The sequence below is a fragment of the Dromiciops gliroides genome, chromosome 3, assembly GCF_019393635.1.
Source record: "Dromiciops gliroides isolate mDroGli1 chromosome 3, mDroGli1.pri, whole genome shotgun sequence".
In the NCBI taxonomy this organism is placed as follows: Eukaryota; Metazoa; Chordata; class Mammalia; order Microbiotheria; family Microbiotheriidae; genus Dromiciops; species Dromiciops gliroides.
This window is the reverse complement of record NC_057863.1, coordinates 243,337,808-243,360,893: the sequence shown is the minus strand read 5'-3', so window position 1 is coordinate 243,360,893 and position 23,086 is coordinate 243,337,808. Positions and strand designations below refer to the sequence as shown.

The window sequence follows — 23,086 nt, the reverse complement described above, 5'->3', positions numbered from 1 at the left end:
TCTAGAATTTACCTTTAGGATCTTGCCAAGGGACAGCATACTGTAGGAATAACATCTACCTCAAGAAGACTGGCCTTTTTTTCTTTAAAAGGTAATAAAACTATCCTTGTGACTTAATTGTCTAAGGGGCCAGCTGATGTAGTTTCCAAATGATCAAGCCAGTGATGTAGTTTTCTAGTTGCCTGACTACAAAAGGTAGCATAGGAGTAGAAATTGAATTCTTAGGCCTGATAAACGATGGCAAATATAGAAACAAAAGAGCTGCATTCAACTGAATCAATTACATACCCTTGTTAAATATATTTTCCATGCTATCACTAAGTAAATGATTTGGTAACTACAAGATGGTCTATGAACATCTAGAATTTTTTCTAGTCTCAAACCCAAACCATTTACTGCTGTGAGACAGACCTGGCCTCTGAGAGATATTAACTATATTTTAAAACATTAAAATATAATAAAATTATAACAGTACTAGATTAACTTAAGATTCAGTGCTATGCCAAATTACCAAAAGATTACTTTGTAGAAAGAAAAATAACAGAATTCACTGGGAAAAAGAAAAGGACAGGAATCCAAAGGGAAATAATGGAAAAAGTAAAAAGAAGGTCTAGCAGTACCACATCTCAAATAAAACAATGATTTTCAAAACTATTTGATACTGGTTAAGAGCTAGAAAAAAATGATCACTGGAACAGATTATGACACAGAAACAATGTAACATAGAATAATATTCAATAAACCCAAGGAAACCAACTACTGAGATAGGGCTCAGTATTCAATAAAAAATAATAAATAATAAAAATTGCTGGGAAAGCAGTTTTGGCAGAAATTGGATTTAAACCAACCTATCACACCATATAGTTGAATGACTTCCAAATTGATTTTGTGACCTATATATAAAAGGTCGTAAAAATAAATTAGAGCAGCAGGTAAGGAAATACCTTTTCTAACCATGGATAGGGGAAGAGTTCTTGATCAGGATATAGGGAGGTTCATAGGAGATAAAAAGGTCAATTTTGGTTATATAAAAACTGAGAAGTTTTGGTACAAATAAAATCAATGCCATTAAAATTAGAAGAGAAAAAAGTTAACTGGGGGATGGGGGCCTTGTAATAAATTTCTCTCATACATGTCTGATATTCAAGATATGAAGGTCTGATTCAAATATAAAAACAAGAGCCATTACAAATGGATATGGAAACAGTTCTCAAAAGAAGAAAGCCAATTATCAACTACATGAAAAAATGCTTAAATAAAATAGTAATACGAAAATACAAATTAAAACAACTCTGAAGTTCCACTTTGCCCAGTAAACAGGGAGAGATGACCAAAAAAAGAAAAAAAAGGAAGAAATATGACAGTTGTTAAAGGGATGTAGAAGCACATCGACATTAATGCTCTGTTGGGAGATATGTGAAAAAGTCCAGGCATTCTGCAAAGCTATCTGGAATTACAGGTAGAATTGTAATTCCACGTAGAAATTACAATAAAAAGTCATTGAGGGGGCAGCTAGGTGGCGCAGTGGATAGAGCACTGGCCCTGGAGTCAGGAGGACCTGAGTTCAAATCCAGCCTCAGACACTTAACATTTACAAGCTATGTGACCCTAGGCAAGTCACTTAACCCCAACTGCCTCACCAAAAAAAAAAAAAAAAAAAAAAGGTCATTGAACTGTGGATACCCTTCAACCCAGTGAAACCATTACTAGGCAAAGAAATCAAATAAAGAAGGAAAGGACCTATATGTAATGACTATATTAAAGCTTCTTTGTGGGGTTTTTTTCCCCCTATTAGGGGACCAGGGTGGGAAAGACATAGGGAGATGTGTTTGGGAGTGAATCTGATATTGAAAAAAAAGAAGAAAGAAAAAATTGGCACTGAATCTTAAAAAAATAAAATAAAATAAACATATGAGATCAGAAGGAAATCCAGCAGGGAAATGGTGGCACTACCAGATTAAATTTGAATTATACCAGAAAAATCCATAGTGGTAGCTTTCTCTCATAAGCATAAATAAGAGAGTTAAGAAAACAACTGAGTTTAAGTTAGGGTAAGATAAAGTAATAGTAAAATTTATTGTTAAGAAGGAGCACAGAAATCTATAGAGATAGTAAATGTACTCTAAAATATTTTTAGTCAGACACTTTTCAAATCAAATTTTGGGGGAAAAGCCACTTATTTACAAAGAAGCTTATATAAATTCCCTTACATATTCCACACTGAAAAAATGTTTTTAATTTATTCATAGTAACTTATTAAGAATTTGAAAGCTATATACCTTTAAAAAGAAAACCTGAAAGGGTTGAAAGTATAGAATTAAATATTAAAAACTAAAACACATTAGGCTTACCTTGTCACAGCTCCTGAGAATATTCTCTCAATCATCCTACTGGATATAGCTGTAAAAAAATAATTTAACTTATAATTTTCAGCTATATCATAAGTTTTCAGAAAGCAATTGATTATGATGATAACTGTTGTAGAACTTTACTTATCATTAAACTTTGAAGGATAAGAAAATTAAGACTAAAAGTTTGCTGTCTGAGGGGCAGCTAGGTGGCCCAGTGGATAGAGCACCAGCCCTGGATTCAGGAGGACCTGAGTTCAAATCTGGTCTCAGACACTTAACACTTACTAGCTGTGTGACCCTGGGCAAGTCACTTAACCCCGATTGCCCTGCCACCTCCCCCCCCAAAAAAGTTTACTGTCTGCTTCTCCACAGCCATAGTATTGTTATTAGAACCATTTTACTGTGTGGAGACTAGTTCAGAAATTTTAAGTGAATTGACCAACGGGTATGTATGGGATTTAAAATCTGTTTTTCTAAATCTTCTTCAATTTTTTCTTTCTACTGTACTACTTGTAAGGTAAAATAGCAACAGCATACCTTTAACAGCCTACATTACGAAGTATCTAGATGATGAAAAGGATAAAGTGCTGGACCTGAAGTCAGGAAAACTCTAATTCAAATCAGCCTCAGACATTTACTATTCATGTGACCCTGGGCAAGTCATTCTGTATGGGCAAAGGTTTGTCTCAGTTTCTTCATTTGTAAAATAACAATGACAATAATATCTATCTCCTAGGATTGTTATGAGGATAAAAATGAGATAATATTTTAAAGTTCTTTGCAAACATTAAAATTCTATAAAGATGTTAGCTATTATTACTGCACAATTTATTTTTAAATTTTAAACTTGTTTTATTTTAAAAATGTCTCTCAAAGTTCTAATTAAGATTCTTTGTTCACTCATGTTAAGGCTAAAATTCTAGCTAGTCTGTCTAAAATATCTAATGAGTGGGTCGCCAATAAATTATAAGCTTTAGCAAGAGTTAGACTTTTAAGCATTTATTAAGGAGAATAAGAATTTGGTAAAGAGAGAGAGAAAGGCCTAGATTTCTATCTATTAAAGGGAGAGCACATTTTTAGGTCCCTTCTCCGCCAGCGTCCCCAGGAAAAAAAAAAGCGAGCCCGAGCGCCAGTCTCTTCCTTCCTCCTCCCACTAGCCCGCGTCACTTCCTGACTCCTGGTCTTGCCCTCAAAGACCTTCCCTTCATGGGCAGAACTCTTCTACAGTAAGTATCCAGCAGGTGGCGTTATTCCAATCGTTACAGTCATTCTCTTTCAGTTTTTTTGTATGGTTATGGCTAGTTTATAGTTCCCTTTTTCCTGATTTAAATTATTATATGAAATTCCCTCCAGATTTCTCTGTATTCCTCATACTTAACAGTACTAGCTGAACTGCAGTATTTGATTATATTAATTTATCCAGCTACATTTATTTAACTACCTATAGTTGGACATTTAGGAAGGGATTTTTGTTTTGGTTTATATTTACAGCTATGAGAATTTTTGAATGAATAGGCTTTTTTTCCCCATAAAATTGTTGGGGTAAATTTTTCCAAAATTAAATAAGTGGTTGCTATTGGCCTGTATTAATTCTAACTTCTTTTTTTAAAAGACAATTTTCTGGGGCAGCTAAGTGGTGCAGTGGATAGAGCACCCGCCCTGGAGTCAGGAGGACTTGAGTTCGGGTCTGGCCTCAGACACTTAACACTAGCTGTGTGATCCTGGGCAAGTCACTTAACCCCAACTGCCTCACCAAAAAAAAACAAAAAACAAAAACAAAAAAGACAATTTTCCATTGCCATTTATTCTGGGTCAATTCAGAACATAAGAGAGATTTGCTGTCATACTTTTCTAAGAACTTGATGGAGAGCTTTTAAAAAGGAGAAAAATTTAAAATGGGAAATTAATGAGATATTCATAATTATTTAATGTAATCATTAAACGTAATTTAAGCCTTGGGGAAATTCATAATAATGGAATTCTATTATCTCAGGCAACCAACAAAACCCTTCCAAGAGGTAATTACTGAAACTCCTTCACTATTAGCTAAGGAATCAGCTAAGTACTAAGCATTCAGAAAGAAGATTGTGTAGACTCCCTTCATTCTTCAGGATTAATTCCACAGGAGACTGTGCATCTGGAGAAATTTTATCTTAATAGCAGAGTATATTTTTAGGTCCAATAAAAAGTTGCAAATTGCAAGAAATGTTATGATATAAATAAAAGACTACTCTACAAACAATATTTATTCATTCAACAAATATTTACTTATGTCAATCTGGCACTATGTGTCAGATTCCATCTTCCTTTCATGGAGAGTACAGTCTAGTAGGGGAAATAACATATATAAGAGTACCTACAATACAAAGTAGAAGGTAAAAGTACAATGGGAGATGAGGTACAAAGCACTTTGGGCATTCAGCCATAGAGTATATCTGAAGTTTAATTTTAATATTCAGAATCTTAAATTTGCATTAAAGTATGCAATATATATTTTGCTTATCAGTATGCATAATTATAAATAAAACTAACATTGTTTTAAAGGCATTTGTAGTATTCTGACAAATGTTACATGAAAAAAAGATTTTTTAAAAAGTGTACTTAAGAAATTCTATGAAGCTGGATTTATGCAAAGGCATGCTACTCCCTAGCTGCTGCTGCTTCTTGGAGGTGCAGTGAGGGTTAAGCAACTTGTCCAGGGTCACACAGCTAGTAAGTGTCAAGTGTCTGAGGCCGGATTTGAACTAAGGTCCTCCTGAATCCAGGGCCAGTGCTCTATCCACTGCGCCACCTAGCTGCTCCCTAGTCCCTAGCTTCTTAAACTGTGGGTTGTGAACCCATATGGGGTCGGGTAACTGAATCTGAATGTGTGTGTAGGGGTGGGGGGTGAGGGGTGTCATAAAAATTTTGCCAACAGTAAAAAGTTACATATGCCTATTTAAATACCTATATACCCAGGGTTGCATAAAAAATTCTCGGGTGAAAAGGGGTTGCAAGTGGAAGCTCTGATCTAGTCTAACTACTTTAGTTTACAGAAGGAAACTGAGGTATAAAGAAGTTAAATAACTTGCTCAAAGTCATAAAGATGGAAAATGAAAGAACCAGGATTTGTACTCAGGTTTGAGGACTCTAAAGCTAACAATCTTTCCCATTGTTAAGGGCTAAAATTCTAGCTAAACTGTCTAAAATATCCAATGAGTGGTCGCCAATAAATTATAAGCTTTAGCAAGAGTTAGACTTTTAAGCATTTATTAAGGAGAATAAGAATTTGGTAAAGAGAGAGAAAAAGGCCTAGATTCCTATCTATTAAAGGGAGAGCGCATTTCTAGCTCCGCTCTCCACCAGAATCCAGAGGAAAGAGAGTGAGAGCGAGCGCCAGTCTCTTCCTTCTTCCTCCCACTAGCAAACGTCACTTCCTGATGCCAAAGAAAGACTCCTGGTCTTGCCCTCAAAGACCTTCGCTTCATGGGCGGAACTCTTCTACAGGAAGTCTCCAGCAGGTGGCGTCATTCCAATTGTTACACCATATACCACGCTGCCTCTGCTCATTTTAAAGAAATCTAAGTAACCTTGGGAAAATTACTATACCTCTCTGGGCTTTGGTTCCCTCCTCTATAAAATAAATGGTTGCATTGATTGCTAATGTTCTTTTTAGTTCTAACAGTCTATATGGTATGTGGAAAATCTGAACTTCCACAAAAAATAAATCACAATTATTGCTTTAATAAAGATTCCATTTCAAAAAACCTTTAAACTTCAAGCTTCTCTGGAGTATCTAAAATATGATTTGATTCACACACAACTGTTTGAAGTAACACATTCCATTACAAAAATTAAGATAAAATGAACTGTTAAAATTCAGCGATGTGGAAGCTAAAATACCTACCCCCCCCAATAAAAAGATGTTTTTGCTACAATTTGATTCAACAACCATTATTAAATGTTTAATATGTGGGAGATGCTCCAATATGTTAATATTAGAATTCTAGAAAACCTGGTCTTTGGGGAAGAAATTTTCATAGTAGGTTTATTATAAAACTCAGAGTGGAAGCAATACCAAATTACAAAATAGGAAATCTCTTTTTAGGATTTGTCCTGGATTGTGTTTGCCATACAAACACAGCGACTGTTGAGTTGCACAGCATGCAAATAGTGAATACTGTATGACTCTACTTACAGATCTGCTATTTGTCTTACCATGGTCATTATGTCGGGCTAAGTCCTTTGGATCAATGAAGAGATCATGGTCAGTATCTAGTTCCCAGAATTTACAATAAATGACATAAAAATGTTCATAAGAGAAGTACTCTGTCAACTGGTTAATATCAGCTTCCTCTTCCAATAGTGCAACATTCTGTGGGAAGAAAAAAATGTATTAAGACAAGGGAGCTCCACCCCCCCAAAAAAAACAACCCGCCCAAATAATCAGCAACCATACCAAAAAAAATGTTAAAAATCTTTAATAATTGAAGAAATGTAAATTATATCAACTCCAATATTTTTCAATGATACTCATCAAATTAGCAAAGAAAATCCGTTGCTGGGGCAGCTATTGTAAAGCAAACACATTATTCTGCTGTTGGAAACTTAAATTTGTTCAGTCTTTTTGGAAAGCAACATGGAATTACTCAGCAGGAGTTATATACTCTTTGACCCAGTAATAAGACTCTTAGGACAATATTCCAAAGAGATTATTGTTAATTGCCTATTTACCTGGAAAAAAACAACTGAAATATTTCTTACAGATCTATTTTTAACAGCAAAAAACTGGAATCGGTATATTTCTAATGACTGGGAATTGTTGCACAAATTATCATGTGAATACAAAAAATTTTATTGTACTATCAGAAATTATCTTTAAGAACTAAAGAGGGCATCTAGATGGCACAGTGGATAGAGCACCGGCCCTGGAGTCAGGAGTACCTGAGTTCAAATCCGGCCTCAGACACTTAACACTTACTAGCTGTGTGCCCCTGGGCAAGTCACTTAACCCCAACTGCCTTACAAAAGAAAAAAAAAAAAGAACTAAAGAAATATTTGAATTCTTAAAAGACGAAAACAGAGCCAAAAGAACATTATACACACTGACAACTATGCAATTAATGGCAACAAGAGTCACAGCAGTGTTAAATACAGAGAAAAAAAGGAAACAAAGGATCATAAAAAATAAGGACAGTGTAGATAACCACATTCTTCAACTTGGGGTTGAAAAGTGATAAGTAAATTTACAGATAAATGTACAAGTTGTTACAATTTCTTTTAGGGGGGAGCTAATTTTGTACAATCCAGGTACAATAAGCCTTCATGCCTTTGCATTAGCTGTCCATGATGTGTATAATGCTTCTCCTCCTTACTTCTGCCTGCTTCCTTTTTACTTGGAGACTCTGCAGAAGGCAATTCTGGTTTCCCTGAGCTATGAGTGCCTTCTCCTCTTGCTTTCTGTCTGTATTGTCATGGCATGTCTATCCCAGGCACAGTGACTGGTGCATAGTAAACACAATAACTGATTGATGACTAGCTACTTTTGTTTACGTGCTTAATTATATATTTTAATACTTGCACTTGTCAAGGTAAACTAACATAAAATTTATATAACTTGAATTTTTTTAAACTAAGACTTGTTGCTCCTGACAGTAACAGGTGAGATTAAATTTGTAACTCAAAGATTTCTGGAATAGCATTTACTTTAGCATGAAATCATTAGCACAAAATAATAAGTGATTAACGTGAATTGATAAATATTTTAGTCGTTTAAAAGATGGTGATGTGAAACAGGTAACTACCATTATTTCCATGCAGCAATATACAGATTAAAAATTGACAACAATCCAAAATTCTATAGGCTTCAGATACTAAGATATCAACAAGTTTTCTGAATTAATAGAAACTATATTGCTTATTCTCATAAAAAGGAAATATACCTGCAAAAAACTGCTTTTTCTCAGTTCAGTACAAGTGATTCTCCCAGACCAGGACCTATTTACTGTATAAAAAATCCGTTGTATGACCTGCAACAAGTAACAATAATTGTGTTTAGTTGAATGAGCATCACTGTATTTTTATTAAAATGGGCTCTTTTTAAAAACTGGGAAGGATCCTGTAAGTAGGATTTTTAAAAGTCTAGACTTCAGGTAATGGTACAGTATTTATATTGATCCTTCTGTTCTTCTATAACCATTTTAAGGTCTCTCAAACACAAGTATAAAAATGCAATTTCTCTTTAATATTTGCATGTAAATCAGCTCAGAAATGTTGTAAATAAAAAAACACAAAAACTAAGGAATGCTCACTTATCTTACCATGTGACTTTATTTAGCTTCAGTGCTAAGATCAAAAGTTCTTATATAACAGTTACTACTGTTTAATTCACAATATAACATGTCACAGTTAAAATCAGTCACACACAGCACAAGAAAATCTGGTGCTGATATGAATTTTGAAGTTGACTGATTTAAACCATGTTTTTAAAATAAGGTTCCCAAAAAAATTTACTTCAGTCTTTACAGTACAGGGGTAAAATAATTCCTAATTTATAGTGCTATAATTTTCTATGTAGATATCATGCCTTAGAACATATTATCTATTATGTCATTATGTCATCTAGCTATTTTAAGACATAAAAAAAGATTTAACAATGGTGCCAATTGAGACAACGTATTTATCTTTAAAATCAAGGTTATTAAAAAAGCAACAGGAAATGAGTAAACTAATTTTAGTCTCATATTGCACTGTTTAATGCAGTTCAATAAGAACTAATCATGTGTGATATCAACTCATATTTACAGAGTGCTTTAAGGTTTATGATATCTATTCTAGTAACAGGACATAAAGGAATATATCACAAATAATAGGTTTTTGAAGCTAAGGAAAATAAAGAGCCCAAGACTAGATGAAAAGCACTTGTGGTGAGTAGGAAGCAATAAATAATGATGATAATAGCAATAACAGCAACCACCTATAAAAAGAAGTCTTAAATATATACTCATAACGCCTTTGAAATGCTGATTCATGTGTGCTAATGGAGAAAGGAATGTTGTTAAATTAAGGCATCTTATTTTAACTCATAGTGTCAGCTTATTTACCTTCCTCAACCTATCTTTTGCTGAGAGAGAATGTATATTAAAATAGTTAAAAGTAGAAGAGAGGGTGGCAGCTAGCTGGCATAGTGGATAAAGCACTGGCCCTGGATTCAGGAAGACCTGGGTTCAAATCCGGTCTCAAACAGTTGACATTAGCTATGTGACCCTGCATAAGTCATTTAACCCTCACTGCCCCCCCCCTCCCCGGGGCAAAAAAAGTAGAAGAGAGAAGAATCATCATCAAAAAGTCTAACACACTCGGGGGCAGCTAGGTGGCACAGTGGATAGAGCACCAGCCCTGGATTCAGGAGGACCTACCTGAGTTCAAAACTGGCCTCAGACACTTAACACTTACTAGCTGTGTGACCCTGGGCAAGTCACTTAGCCCCAATTGCCTCACCAAAAAAACCAAACAAACAAAAAAGTCTAACACATTTGCTAGTAGTACCTTAAAAACTGAATTTATTGAGTTTAATTATGTGTTTATGTATTAATATTCATCTTCCAAATATTTCTAAAGGCTCCCTAAATTATCATACCATATTTGTTGTTAATGAAATAAGAGAACCTGTGCTTCTCACCTATCTTAGCTTCTACCTTATGACAGAAAATTAAGGTCAGAAAGTTAGTAAGAACTTTAGATGGTAAATAGAGCATATGGAGGGTAAGAAGTTCTTCTGAGTTAATTTGGTACTGCACTTTCCAAGTGAATTGTTAGATTCACATCGGAAAAAATGTATAGCTCTGTTAATGATAGACAAGAAACATTACTGAAGAGGTAGCCATCTGATTACTGAGTATTTCTGACCCCAAGTTCATTAAAACTTCAAATATACAGGCAGATCCCAATTTAATCTTGTCCCTTACTTGTAAATAGTCACTTCAGAATAATAAGATTACAAATTTTTAAATGAAAGGGATATTGGATTAGATTGGGTCCAACTTCTTCATTTTCCATATAAGAAAACTGAGGCACAGAGAGGATAAGTGACTTGCACAGTCAAACAGCTGGTGTAGCTTTGAACCCAGGTCATCCTGACTCCAAGTCCGGTGTCATGCACTATACGTAATGTCCCTAATAAAAGCAATAATATTAATAATAACAATAATAAACATTTACATGGTGCTGTAAGGTTTGCAAAACGTGTCATTTGTCTTTTGTTTCAAAGAGGACCAATGACATCACAGGGTGATGTCTTGACTTGTTCTTGAATTGAATTTAAATGAATCAGAGTTGCATAAACTTCACTCTTTCTTCCTGAGTCATCCAAGTCCAGTGGCAAGACAAAAGTCAGGATGAATGGTAATGGACCAGGATGTGGTCGATCACCATAGCATCTTCCATGTCTGACCGCACTCTAAGTGCACTAAATAGCCTACTTTACCCGCCTTCTTGGCCACTGGAAGAAATTATACTCATCCAAATTATACCCATTCCACTGAGAAAAGTTTTAATATGCCTGAGGTAGACATTCCCCCAACTCACCAATGGGTTTTAGGCCTGTTGGTTACCCTCAACCTGGTTAAGCCCATCAACCAAGATAGTTTTACTGAGGTGTAGCTGCTGCACATGCTACAGTTTCTTGGAGCCACATGTGAGAGTTGGGTAAAAGGTGAACACCAAAGGTAGATGAGCAGACCTGGAAAGGGCTAGGAAAGCCTTTATACCAGAGGTCCTAGTCTTCCTTGAACACCCCATACACTCCACATTATCTCTATTGTCCCAACCAGGTGACCAAGTAATCATTAGCATTTTCCTTCCCTCTTTACTGTTGTTGTTTGGGATTTCCCTCCCCTTCAGATTCCATTTCAGTCTGGTACCACTGTCTCTTTTAACCCATGACCCATTTCTAATATCTACAGTTTACCTCATTCTAGTGCCATTACATGTTAGGTTTTGTAGTAACAAAACTTAGTATGAGGGGAATACAAAGAAGGAAGGGCAAATAAAAAATTCTTTATAGCTGTTCTTCTTTCTTGCTACTACCAAAATCTGAATCTCAATTCTAGTTCTGGCAACGGACTCTTCAGCAACATTCTCAGCCCAACTCATCTTCTAATTAGGGTATTGTCTACCTCCCCTCAAAATGCCTGTGATTCCTTAACCCAAAGCCCCTTTCTAACTCCTATGAGAGGATATCCAGGCTAGCACAAGTTTGAGTTTTCTGAAATGGAGATTTATCTTACTTTATCTTGTATATCCAAAGACCCACCATAATTACCTACGTGGACCTTTGTCCTTTGTTATATTGTTATTGTTTGTCCTTCGTTCTCAAAGAGGACCATGACATTGGAGGTGATGTCATGTCTTGCACAAAATTGGATTTAAGTGAGGGAGGGCTGTGCAAAGTTACCAACCTCTTTCTCTCCTCCAGAGCCATCTGGGTTCAGTGGCAAGATATACATCAGGACGACTGGAGATGGCCCTGGATGCTTAAGGCAATTGGGGCTAAGTGACTTGTCCAGGGTCACACAGCTAGTAAGTGTCTGACATGATATTTGAACTCAGGTCCTCCAAACTTCAAGGCTAGTACTCTATCCACTGTACCACCTAGCTGCCCCCTTTTTTACATTACATGGGGAGAAAAAAGGGAGCACAGATGGAAAGTATCCTTTGTATCCCATATATTTTCCATTGCTACTAGCAGTAAAAGACTGGGGGAAACTTCAAAAAGGTTCTGTTTGCTTTGGAACCAGAAGGATAAGGAGTAAAGCTATGAAACCTCCTGTTTTGCAGGCAGGGAGGTGGCAATGGGTGTGTAGTATCTTGGCAGAAACAAGAGATAGTAACAGCAAGAAGTTATCTTCTTAGGACTCATGGTAAAACAAAGAAAAGGAAGGGAATTGGCTTGAAATAACTTTGTATCCCAGAATCCCCAAGGGTTTACACTGCCCAAGCTCTTCTCACCATCCTGATGCAGGTCTAGGTGTAAACCTGTGAACTACTTCTTCATGCCCCAGCTGCATTCTCACCTTGGAACTCTCCTTATCACCTAAAGCCTTCTCATTCTGAAATATATCTATGCCATACTGGCCCCTTTTTTTCTATTGATGGATTCCTTCCAGGGCTTCTATTTTGGGGATGGGCCGTGGGTAGCCATGCTTCATTTTTCTCCTAGTTGTGTTCATGACTCTCTAAACTTTGCCATTATGCTCCCAAGAGGATACCTACTCTTCCATATCCTCACCTTTTTTTTTCACTTTTATGTATTTTCTTCCACCATTAGAATGTAAACTCCTTGAGATCAAGGGCTATCTTTCTTTTTGCTTGTATTTATACTCTCAGTGCTTAGTACAGTATCTAGCACATGGTTAGTGCTTAATAGATGTTGCCTGAAAGCTTCATCCTCGCCCATTACTCTCTCCCTCAGTCTTCTCACCTCCTGAACCTTCTTCCATGGCTTTTCCTGGACACCATCAACAGTGAATTCAGGGATAGTCCTTGTTCCCACTGCTAGGCAAATGTGGAGGTAGAGAGAATGAATTACTGAATACTCCACACTGGGGGTTGAATTGGTTTGGGAGAGAGTTTGGGGAGGGTAAGGGCAATGGGCGTGTTAATAGTATTTCAAGTCGAAACTTAAAACAGTTTCCTACAGAAACAACATTATATGATGTGATTAAGTTCATTATTAGTACTATGCCATGTTTTGAAAACATTATGGCTTTTGTGGGCTGGCTTAGGAAAATAACCACCATTTATAACATTATTTCCCCAAGAATATACATTTTGAGTTTCTAAAAACTTAAAAGTGAACTTTTGGAATACAATCCTTTTTTTGTAGAATATCTATATATTAAAATATATTCAGTTGGTAGCTATTTATTAGCTATCAGTTTCTACATAAATCATCTTGTGTAGGAAACATCATTTTATTGACATATAAAACTATATCACAGCATTATGTGCCACAACATCTTGTACTTTGTCCATATTTGACTATACGAAAGCTACTATACCAGAAATTAAGTGCAGCTTATAGGAGCTAATATGAAACTTAATTATAAAACTAATGAATGGCCTAACTTGATTTTAGTTGAGAGATAGCCAAAAGAAGTATAACATTTACAAATATTAGATACCATGAATTTAGTAGAGTGTAGAATTCTCATGGTTGTAGCATTGCATCTGGGTTAGAGGTTAGGTAAACTGGCAAGGCATCTTCACATTAAAATCATCATATTAAATAGAGCTGGATGGGAACTCAAAGGTTGTCAAATTGAATTCCATTTTACAGATAAACTGAGGTTCACAGAATATAAGGGATTTGACCAATGTCACATAACATAGTAAGTAACAGAGCTGGTTTTCAAATCCAGTTCTCAGACTCCAGATCCAGTGTTCTTTCCACTATATCATGCTGCCTTTCAAAATGAGTAGTAATGAAAAACAGTTTAGAAATTAAATTCTCCTAAAGAGGAAAAACACAAATTGCTAAATAAACCTAGATTAACAAGAATAGGTTAATTATTATTTGTGCTCTGAAATAACCCATTAATAGTTTTAATATACATTTACTCTTCACACACCAAAAATTAAGATTTTACCTTCATATTCTGAAAATCATACTAAAAGTACTTGAATTTACCACTCTTTGTTTTGCACAGAAAATACCGTTTAACTCACTTACAGGTATTTTCCTACTCATTTCATAATACAAGATATCCCAAAAGTTTTAGTGAAGTTTTTTAACCTTTAATAGCTTAAAACTGCACTAAGACTTTTCGGACAACTTATATGTAGGTATTCAATTTTAAGTCCTAGAAAGATCATCATCTGAAACTTAAGAGTAGGAGGTTCACACTTTTTAAAAGCCTTATCTTCATAATCTCTTTATAATTGGCTTACATGGTGATACTGAATACTAGATGGAATAACAGTAATTTTTCATACAAAGAATACTTACTGTGGTAATATACCGAGAATGAAATTCAGATGCTTCCTTTAAAAATGATAAACCAGGATGAGTATTCACTACATCCTATATAAAAAGAAAAAAAGAGATAACATGTACCTGAGAGATACATAGAATGAATATTCTATCATTCATTTCAGTGATGAAATTAATCAAGCTCCTATTATAGGGGCTCTTTTTTATATATAATAATGTCAGTCTCACAGGTCTTTATATTTATTTACTCCATCATTTATTAAGTGCCTAGCATTGAAAACTCATTTTGTTGGATAGTGGAGACACAAAAAGAAGTGAGACTATCCTTATTTTCACTTAGACGAAATTCCATCCTGTAGTATATTTATAGAATCATTTTTCATTAATTCAGTAAACATTTGTTTAACTCCTACTTTAATGAGCAAGGCATTATACTAAATGCCAGGAATACAAAGACAAAAATGAAAAGCCTCTGCCTTCAAGAAGCTTTTATTGGGAGAACATGTAAATAAACACAGTATAACAATTGTGTGACAATTCTTTAGAAGACTGAAATTGATGATCTCACTTATGGGGCTATTCCCTCCAATGATGCAAATCATAACCCACCCATGCCTTTTCATCCCATACAACTCTTCTCCATGTCCTCCTGCAAGTCCCCCAGTGGCTCCTTATGGCTTCTAGGATCAACTATAAATCCTCTATTTGGCTTCTAAAGTCTTTCATAACCCTACCCCTTCCTAACTTTCTTAGTACTAAGTCTTTCTTAGTGATAAGTCTTCTTATCACTTACTAATCCCTATGTACTCTATGATCCACTGATACCACTTTGCTGATCATCACACAAAATGCTCTATCTCCCAAATGCATTTTTACTGGCTGTCCCCCATGCTTGGAATTCTCTCCTTTGGCACCTATGCTCCTAACTTCCCCACTCTCTTTCAAGTCTCAGCTAAAAACCCATCTTTTGGAAAGAAACCTTTCTTATTCTTCCTTAATGTTAGTGCCTTCTGAGATTATCTCCAATTTATCTTGTAGATATATCTTGTTTATCTACCAGTAGACTATGAACTCCTTGAAGGCTTTCTTTGTGTTTAGCACAAAAGTTAGAACATAGTAGGCCTTGAATAAATAAATGCTTACTGATTTGACATGACTAAAAGGTTACTTTGTTGCAAAAATGTTGGGTCGCTGAAAAACAATGTATAATTCCCAAAGACAAAAAAGTCTTCTCTCCTGTTCAATTCCAGGTTCAATCTATAATCCATGTATATTAGTTAAGAGATATATACTAACAGATCAACAGTATGTGGTTGTCCATCCAATTGTCTATCACAGTCTGTAAAACAGGGACTTCTTCCTTTGCTTTTTCTTCTGTGGATAGTTAAAGTAAATTCTTTTCCCTCTCATTTAGAAGGATCTCCAATATTCTGGTGGTTTAATTTCAATTGGCATGTCAGTCACAAACAGGAACACCTGGAGAGTCTCATCATCTATAGCGAATACTGCATCACTCTGTGCTGGATCCCTTGTTATAAACACTTTTAGTAAGCACACATATTCCTGTTTTATGCCTCAACTGATGTTAATAATCAGAGGCTCTTCTTATGAAGTTTTACTGAAGATTTTTATATGAGTTTTATTCATGCATTGGAGAAACTTCTTTGAAGGAGAGCTTTTAAGATAGACCTTTGCTTTACTGAATCTAGTGCTTTTTATGGTCAACAAACCATAAACAAAAGAAAATTATTCTCTCAACATGTATGACTTTAAAGAAAGCCTGCCTGCTCCTTCCTCTTACTTTCATTAAGAAACATCTAGGAGAAGAAGCCCAATCACCCCCTGGGCCACGCTGTAGCACGAACAGTGTGTCCGGGAAGCAGCACTACACTTTAAGGAGTAAAAAGCCAAGAAATAGTAAGCCAGGATGAGTAGGCAGAGAAAGCAGAAGACCATCGAAAACTTCTTTGGGGGAAAGGTAGACCACAATACATCCTCAGAAGAAGAAGATAATAATAGGGTCAAAGCTCCAACATCCAAAGCTTCCAAGAAAAATATGAACTGGTCTCAGGCCATGGAAGCTCTCAAAAGGGACTTTGAAGAGAAAGTAGGAGAGATAGAACGAAGATGTAGAGAAAGAGAGGAAGGAATGGAAAGAGAAATGAGAGCAATGCAGGAGAGTCATGAGAAAAAAAGAAACATCTAAATGAAGGTCTAGATTATCATCATAAATATTCTGTAGAGATGGGAAAGCAGGTATACGGTTTGGTACTGAGATGCCTTTCACTTGTTCAGCATCCCCTCTTTCACAAATTCCGAGAATCAATCCTAAAACATCATAAAAACTGAGCTACCTCCAACACAGACTTTTATAGATACTTGGTCTAGTCCATCTTCTCTTCTCATCTGTTTTTTCTTGGGTGCCACTTCTATTTCCTTATGTGGCACATCTCAAACAGTGACAGACTCCAAAGGTAGGTGTTCCATCGATGAAAGAGAAAAGAGTTTGTCACAGAAATCTTTATACATTATTTCTATTTTTCTTCTGTTCATTGTCTGTCTTCAAATTTTATCCTTAAAAACCCTTGGAATGACTTTAACTGGGTCTCTCATCAAACTTTCTGTAAACTTGCCTTTCCCCCCACTGTTTTTCATTTTTTTAAATGAGATACTTCCTATTATCCATCCTCTGCAAAATTTTTAAAACGAGCCTTTGGCTGCTACATCCCTCTAATTGGCAAGGAGGTCAAGTGTTTGCTAGTCGAAAAAAATCAGTTTTTAGAGTTTTTTTCCTTGTGACAATCAATTTACGTTGTTTAAAATTACTTGATGGTGAATATCTCTGTCAATGTCTGTTTCTTTATTCACTTCCCATTCTTTGTCAACAACTTGTTTAAATAGAATAGGCTGGTAATGCTTCAACTGCATGCCACGTCTAGTTTTGATTCTTTCTTTTAATTTGGTATTTGATTTTGATCTTTGTCCTGTAACAAGTAGATGGTCTGATTGAACACACTGTTCAGAAATTATTTCCACACAGGTAACCAGTTGTATTCAGTCTATTAAAATATAATCAGCTTGATTTTTGTTATTTCATATTTTCCATGTTGATTGCTTTCCAGTTTTCTTAAAGAATGGATACATTGACTTTGCTATTCTCAGCAATACTAGACAACTCTGAAAGACTTATGATGAAAAATGTGATCCATCTCCAGAGAAAGAACTGATGGTATCTGAATACAGATTGAAGCATAATTTTTTTTTAGTTTATTTTTCTTAAGTTTTTTTGGTCTGTTTTCTTTCACAACCCGACTAATATGGAAATGTTTTGCATGACTACACATGTACAACTTGTATTGAATAGCTTGCCTTCTTAAGGGGGGTGGGGAGAGGAAGGAAGAGAATTTGGAGCACAAAGTTTTAAAAATGGACATTAAAAATTGTTACATGTAATTGGGGAAAAATAAAATTCTAAATAAATGAACAAATGAATGTATTCATGATATATAGGCATAAGGTTTTATTGATATCTTTAACTTCCAATTAAAATTTAACATTTCCTTCCATTATGAATGTAGGCAACAAACCACAGAAGTAACAAGTCTTCACAGGGTTGCCAAAGGGGGTTCATGGTATGACACAAAAAAATGTTAAGAACTCCTAATGTAGCATATGATCCTCTCCATTTGTTACTCCTGAATGTTTTCCAACGTACTTTTTGTCATCCTCTCCTAGATCTACCTTTTCTTTCAAATAAATTCCTATTCATTTCTTTGGTTTTTACACCATGAAAATTTCTCCTAGAATCTCTCCCCTTTCCAGAGAGTAATGCCATATAACAAGGGATATTTTTTTTAAGAGAGGATAAAAGAAAAAAATAAGTAAAATCAAACAATACAGAAAAAAAAAATCTGAAAGAATATGTGAAATCTGCAAACCTCCCACCTCTGCCAAGGAATGGAATGAGGACATCTTCTCAAATTTCTTCTTTGCAGGACATTATGGCCACCTTTTTTCAATGAAGTCTCTGAGTATATGCCAAGTATATATTACATTTGGAAAGCATTATCAAGTTTTTTGTATGCCTTTGTCTTTGCCAAGAAATGTCACATAAGCTGGGATTATCTTCTAGGGGGGTCTGTTCAAGGCCCTCTTCTCCCACTATGCTATCTAGCTTAGTGATCTCATTGTTGCTGTTTGGTCATGTATGATTTTTTGTGACCCACCAGGTTCTTCTATTCTCCACTATGTCTCCACATCTGTCCAAATTCATGTTCATTGTTTGATGAGACCATTCATCTCATCCACTGCTGTCCCCCTTTCCTTTTGCCTCCAATCTTTCCCAACATCAGGGTCTTTCCCAACAAGTCCCAACTTCTCATTATATGGCCTTCCAGTGAATACCCTGAATTAATTTCTTTAAGTATTAACTGATTTGATCCCCTTGCTGTACAAGGAACTTTCAAAAGTCTCCAGCACCATGATTCAAAAGCATCAAATCTGTGGCACTCAGCTTTCCTTACAGTCCAACTCTCAGAGCCATACATTGCTACTGGAAAAACTAAAGCTTTGACTATATAGACTTCTGTGGGCAAAGTGCTATCTCTGCTTTTTAATATGCTGCCCAGATTTGCCATAGCTTCCTTCCAAGAAACAAGCATCTTCTAATTTCATGGCTGCAGTCACTGTCTGCAATGATCAAGAATATAAAATTTGACACTGCTTCCATTTATTTTCCCTTTATTTGCCAGAAAGTGATGGGACCAGTTGCCATAATCTTAGGTTGGTTTTTTTTGTTGGTTTTTTTACTGGTAAGCTTTAAGCCAGCTTTTATATTCTCCCCTTTCACCCTCTTCAAACAGCTTCTTAATTCCTCTTTAGTTTCTGCCATCAGAGTGGTATCATCTGCATATTTGAGAATGTTGATATTTCTCCCAGAAACATTAATTGTGGCTTTTGATTTATCCAGCCTGACATTTTGCATGATGTATTCTGTACATAAGTTAAATAAGGGGACAATATACTGCCATGTCATACTCCTTTTCCAATCTTAAACCAATCAGTCGTTTGATTCTAACTGTTGCTTCTTGGCCTAAATAAAGGTTTCTTAGGAGACAAGTAAGATGATATGGTACTTCCATCTTTTTGAGAACTTGCCATATTTTGTCATGATCCACACAGGTTTTGGTGTAGTCAATGAAGCAGAAGTAGATGTTTTTCTGAAACTCCCTTGCTTTCCTCCGTAATTCAGTGAACATGGGGTATTTGATCTCTAGTTCCTCTGCCTCTTCAAAAACCAGTCTGCTCTTCTGGTAATTCTCAATTCACATATTGCTGATGAAGAATCTTAAGCATAACCTTACTAGTATGTGAAATGAGTGCAACTGTTTGGTAATTTAAACATTTCTTGGCCTTCTCCTTCTTTAGGACTGGGACATAAACTGATCTTTTCCAATTCAGTGGCAACTGTTGAGTTTTCCAAACTTGCTGGTATATTGAGTACAGCACTTTAACAGTATCATCTTTTAGAATTTTAAATAGCTCACCTAGAATTCCATCACTTCCACTACTAGCCTTATTGTTAACAATGCTTCCTAAGGCCCACTTGACTCGTTTCTCCAGGGTATCTGGTTCTGGATCACCAACCACACCACTGTGGCTATCAGGGCTGTTAAGATTTTTTGTTTTGCATAGTGCTTTTGTGTATTTTTACCAATTCTTCTTAATCTCTTTTGCTTCTGTTAAGTCCCTGCCATTTTTGTCTTTTGTCATGCCCAGTTTTTACAAGAAATGTTCCTTTGATGTCTCTAACTTTCTTGAAGAAATCTCTTGTCTTTTCCATTCTATTTTCTTCTATTTATTTGTACTGCTTCTTAAAGAAAACCTTCTCCTTGCTGTTCTCTGGAATTCTGTATTTTGTTGGCTACATCTTTCCCTTCCTTCTTTGCTTTTCTCTTTCCTTAGTTATTTGTAAAGTCTCATCAGACAGCCATTTTGCTTTCTTGATCTTCTTTTTCTTTGGAATGTTTCGTTGTTGTTGCTGCTGCTTCCTCTACCTCTGTTTTTTGTCACTCCTGGAACCTCTGTCCACATTCTTCAGGAATTCTATCTACTAGATCTAATCCCTTAAATGTATTCATCATCTCCATTTCATATTCATAAAAGATGTTATTTAGGTCATATGTTCTGATGGTTTTCCCTACTTTCTTCAACTTAAGTCTGAATTTTACAATAAGAAGCTCATGATCTGAGTCACAGTCAGTACAGGTATTGTTTTAATGACTGTATACAGTTTCTCCATCTTTAGCTGCAAAGTATATATAATCAATCTGATTTTTATATTGGCCATCTGGTGATGTCCATGTAATAGAGTTGCCCTTTGCGCTGTTGAAAAATTGTGTTTGCTATGACCAGAGAGTTGCTATGACCAGTCAAGATTGACAAGACTCTATTAGTTTCTGCCCTGCTTCTCAGGGAATTTCATTAGCTGCCATGATTTTAACTTTTATGTCTATGCAGATGATTCCTGGATCTATACCAATATTTAACTTTGTGGGTGACACTAAGATGATTTTTTTATGTGGATTTACTTTATATCCTGCAACTTTAGCAAAGTTGTTAATTATTTCAACTAGTTTTTTTTAGTTGATGCTCTAGGATTCCCTACGTATATCATCATATTGTCTGCAAAGTGTGATGGTTTTGCTTCCTCACTGACTATTCTAATTCTTTTAATTTCTTTTTCTTGTCTCATTGCTATAGCTAGCATTTCTAGTACAATATTTGTTTTGGGGTCACACTAGGTTGATTGAATTAATCCCCACAATTCTGCAGTCCCTTTCAAATATATTCATTTCTCTTCAGTTGCAGGTCTGTATCACCAATTGCCTTTTGGACATTCTCTAACTAGATGCCCTACAGATATCTAAAACTCAGCATGTTCAAAAACTTCATTATTTCCTCCCCAAAACCCCTTCCCTTTCCCCAACCTTCCCATTCCTTGCAAGGGCACCACCATTTTCCCAGTTACTCAAGTTCACAACTTTGGTGTCATCCTTGCCTCCTCCCCAGTATACACCCCACATATCCAATTTATTGTTGTTTTACTGTTTCTACTTTCACATCATCTCTTGCATACTCTTCCTCTCTCAACTTACATAGTCACCACTCTCTTATAGGCCCTCATCACCTCATGATTTTTATAAATGCATAATAATAGGTACGTGAGATGCTCCATATTAAATGAGGAAGGGAATGCAAGACTCTCCAAATTAGACTTATATTTAACTTGCTTGCTATAATGTCTTAAAGATCCCTAAAAATGAGTCACAAATATACTGCTGTTTCCTGGACATAAATAATTTTATATCAGGCAAAATAATCAGTTCACATAGAACTTTTAAAATAATAAACAGGAAGTCAAAATAACTTTCAGAAAAATGAACATTATCACCACTGGAAAAATTCATTACCTATAAAATATGCCATAATAATTGTTTTGTAAGCCATTTCCACATATTTATCTTGCCTCCATTTTTACCCAAGCTTCAAATGATCCTATTAATTCAAAATATCTAATATTCATTTTTTAAAAATTAAAGTATCAAAAAATTTTTTAAATTAAAGTATCTTCCCCCAAATTTCATTTATGTCTTTATTTAAGTGAAAAGTATTTTATAAGTATATTAATATATTTCCTGGGTTTGTCTTGGCAGGTAGACTCTCAAGTATTTTATATTACCCGCAGTTATTTTAAATGGAATTTCTCTTCCTATTTCTTCCTGCTGGACTTTGTTGACAACATATAGAATTGATGACAACTTACATGGGCTTATTTTGCATCCTGCAATTTTACTAAAGTTGTTGATTACTTCAACTAGGTTTATAGCTGATTCTCTAAGTATACAATCACATTGTCTGCAAAGTGATGATTTTATTTCCTTGTTATCTATTTTAATTTCTTCAATTTCTTTTTCTTGTCTTATTGCCATAGCTAGCATTTTTTTTTTTTTTTGCGGGGCAATGGGGGTTAAGTGACTTGCCCAGGGTCACACAGCTTGTAAGTGTTAAGTGTCTGAGGCCGGATTTGAACTCAGGAACTCCTGAATCCAGGGCCGGTGCTTTATCCACTGCGCCACCTAGCCGCCCCCTCATAGCTAGCATTTCTAATACAATACTAAATAACAGTGGTGATAATGGATACCCTTGTTTCACCACTGATCTTACTGGGAACATTTCTAGCTTATTATTATATTATTATTATAGATAATGCCTGCTGATGGTTTTAGATAGAAACTACTTATCATTTTAAGGAAAGTTTCATTTATTCCTACGCTTTCTAGTGTTTTAAATGGGAATGAGTGGGGGTTTTTTTGTCAAATGTTTTCTCTGCACATATTGAGATAACCATATAATTTCTGTTGACATCTAGAATTCTTTGAAATAAATTCCTATAAAACACAATAGTGAGAGAAGCAATCTCAAAAGGCTATACAAAATGATATAATTTAAATGTTCATTTAATTTACTTGTAAAAATGGAATGAAGTCTTCCTGCACCAAATAGTTGCATCCAGGATTCATTAAAAGATGAATGAACTTTGCAGCATCATCATGGCAATTCTGTAGGATTCTAAAATAAATTAAATACAGGTTATCAAATTGGTCAAATCTAAAATATCATTCCTTTTCTTCATAAACAAGGGGCCTGTGTAGTCCTAGATAGGATACAAATAACACACGTCCATTTAATAGGAACATAAAAT

At 35.4% G+C, this 23,086-nt stretch overlaps 1 protein-coding gene across 4 annotated transcripts in view; it reads right to left on the bottom strand.

Moving 5' to 3' along the window:
- Positions 1-23,086, bottom strand: part of PPP2R3B (protein phosphatase 2 regulatory subunit B''beta) — a 115,453-nt gene that overhangs the window by 41,016 nt on the left and 51,351 nt on the right. For all 4 annotated transcript variants that reach the window (XM_043994413.1, XM_043994414.1, XM_043994415.1 and 1 more), the window contains exons 4-8: positions 22,851-22,953; positions 14,338-14,412; positions 8,273-8,359; positions 6,549-6,705; positions 2,352-2,400 (exon numbers count right to left, since the gene is read on the bottom strand). In XM_043994413.1, the coding sequence (XP_043850348.1) occupies positions 2,352-2,400; positions 6,549-6,705; positions 8,273-8,359; positions 14,338-14,412; positions 22,851-22,953 (471 nt within the window). The remainder of the gene's footprint in view (positions 1-2,351; positions 2,401-6,548; positions 6,706-8,272; positions 8,360-14,337; positions 14,413-22,850; positions 22,954-23,086) is intronic.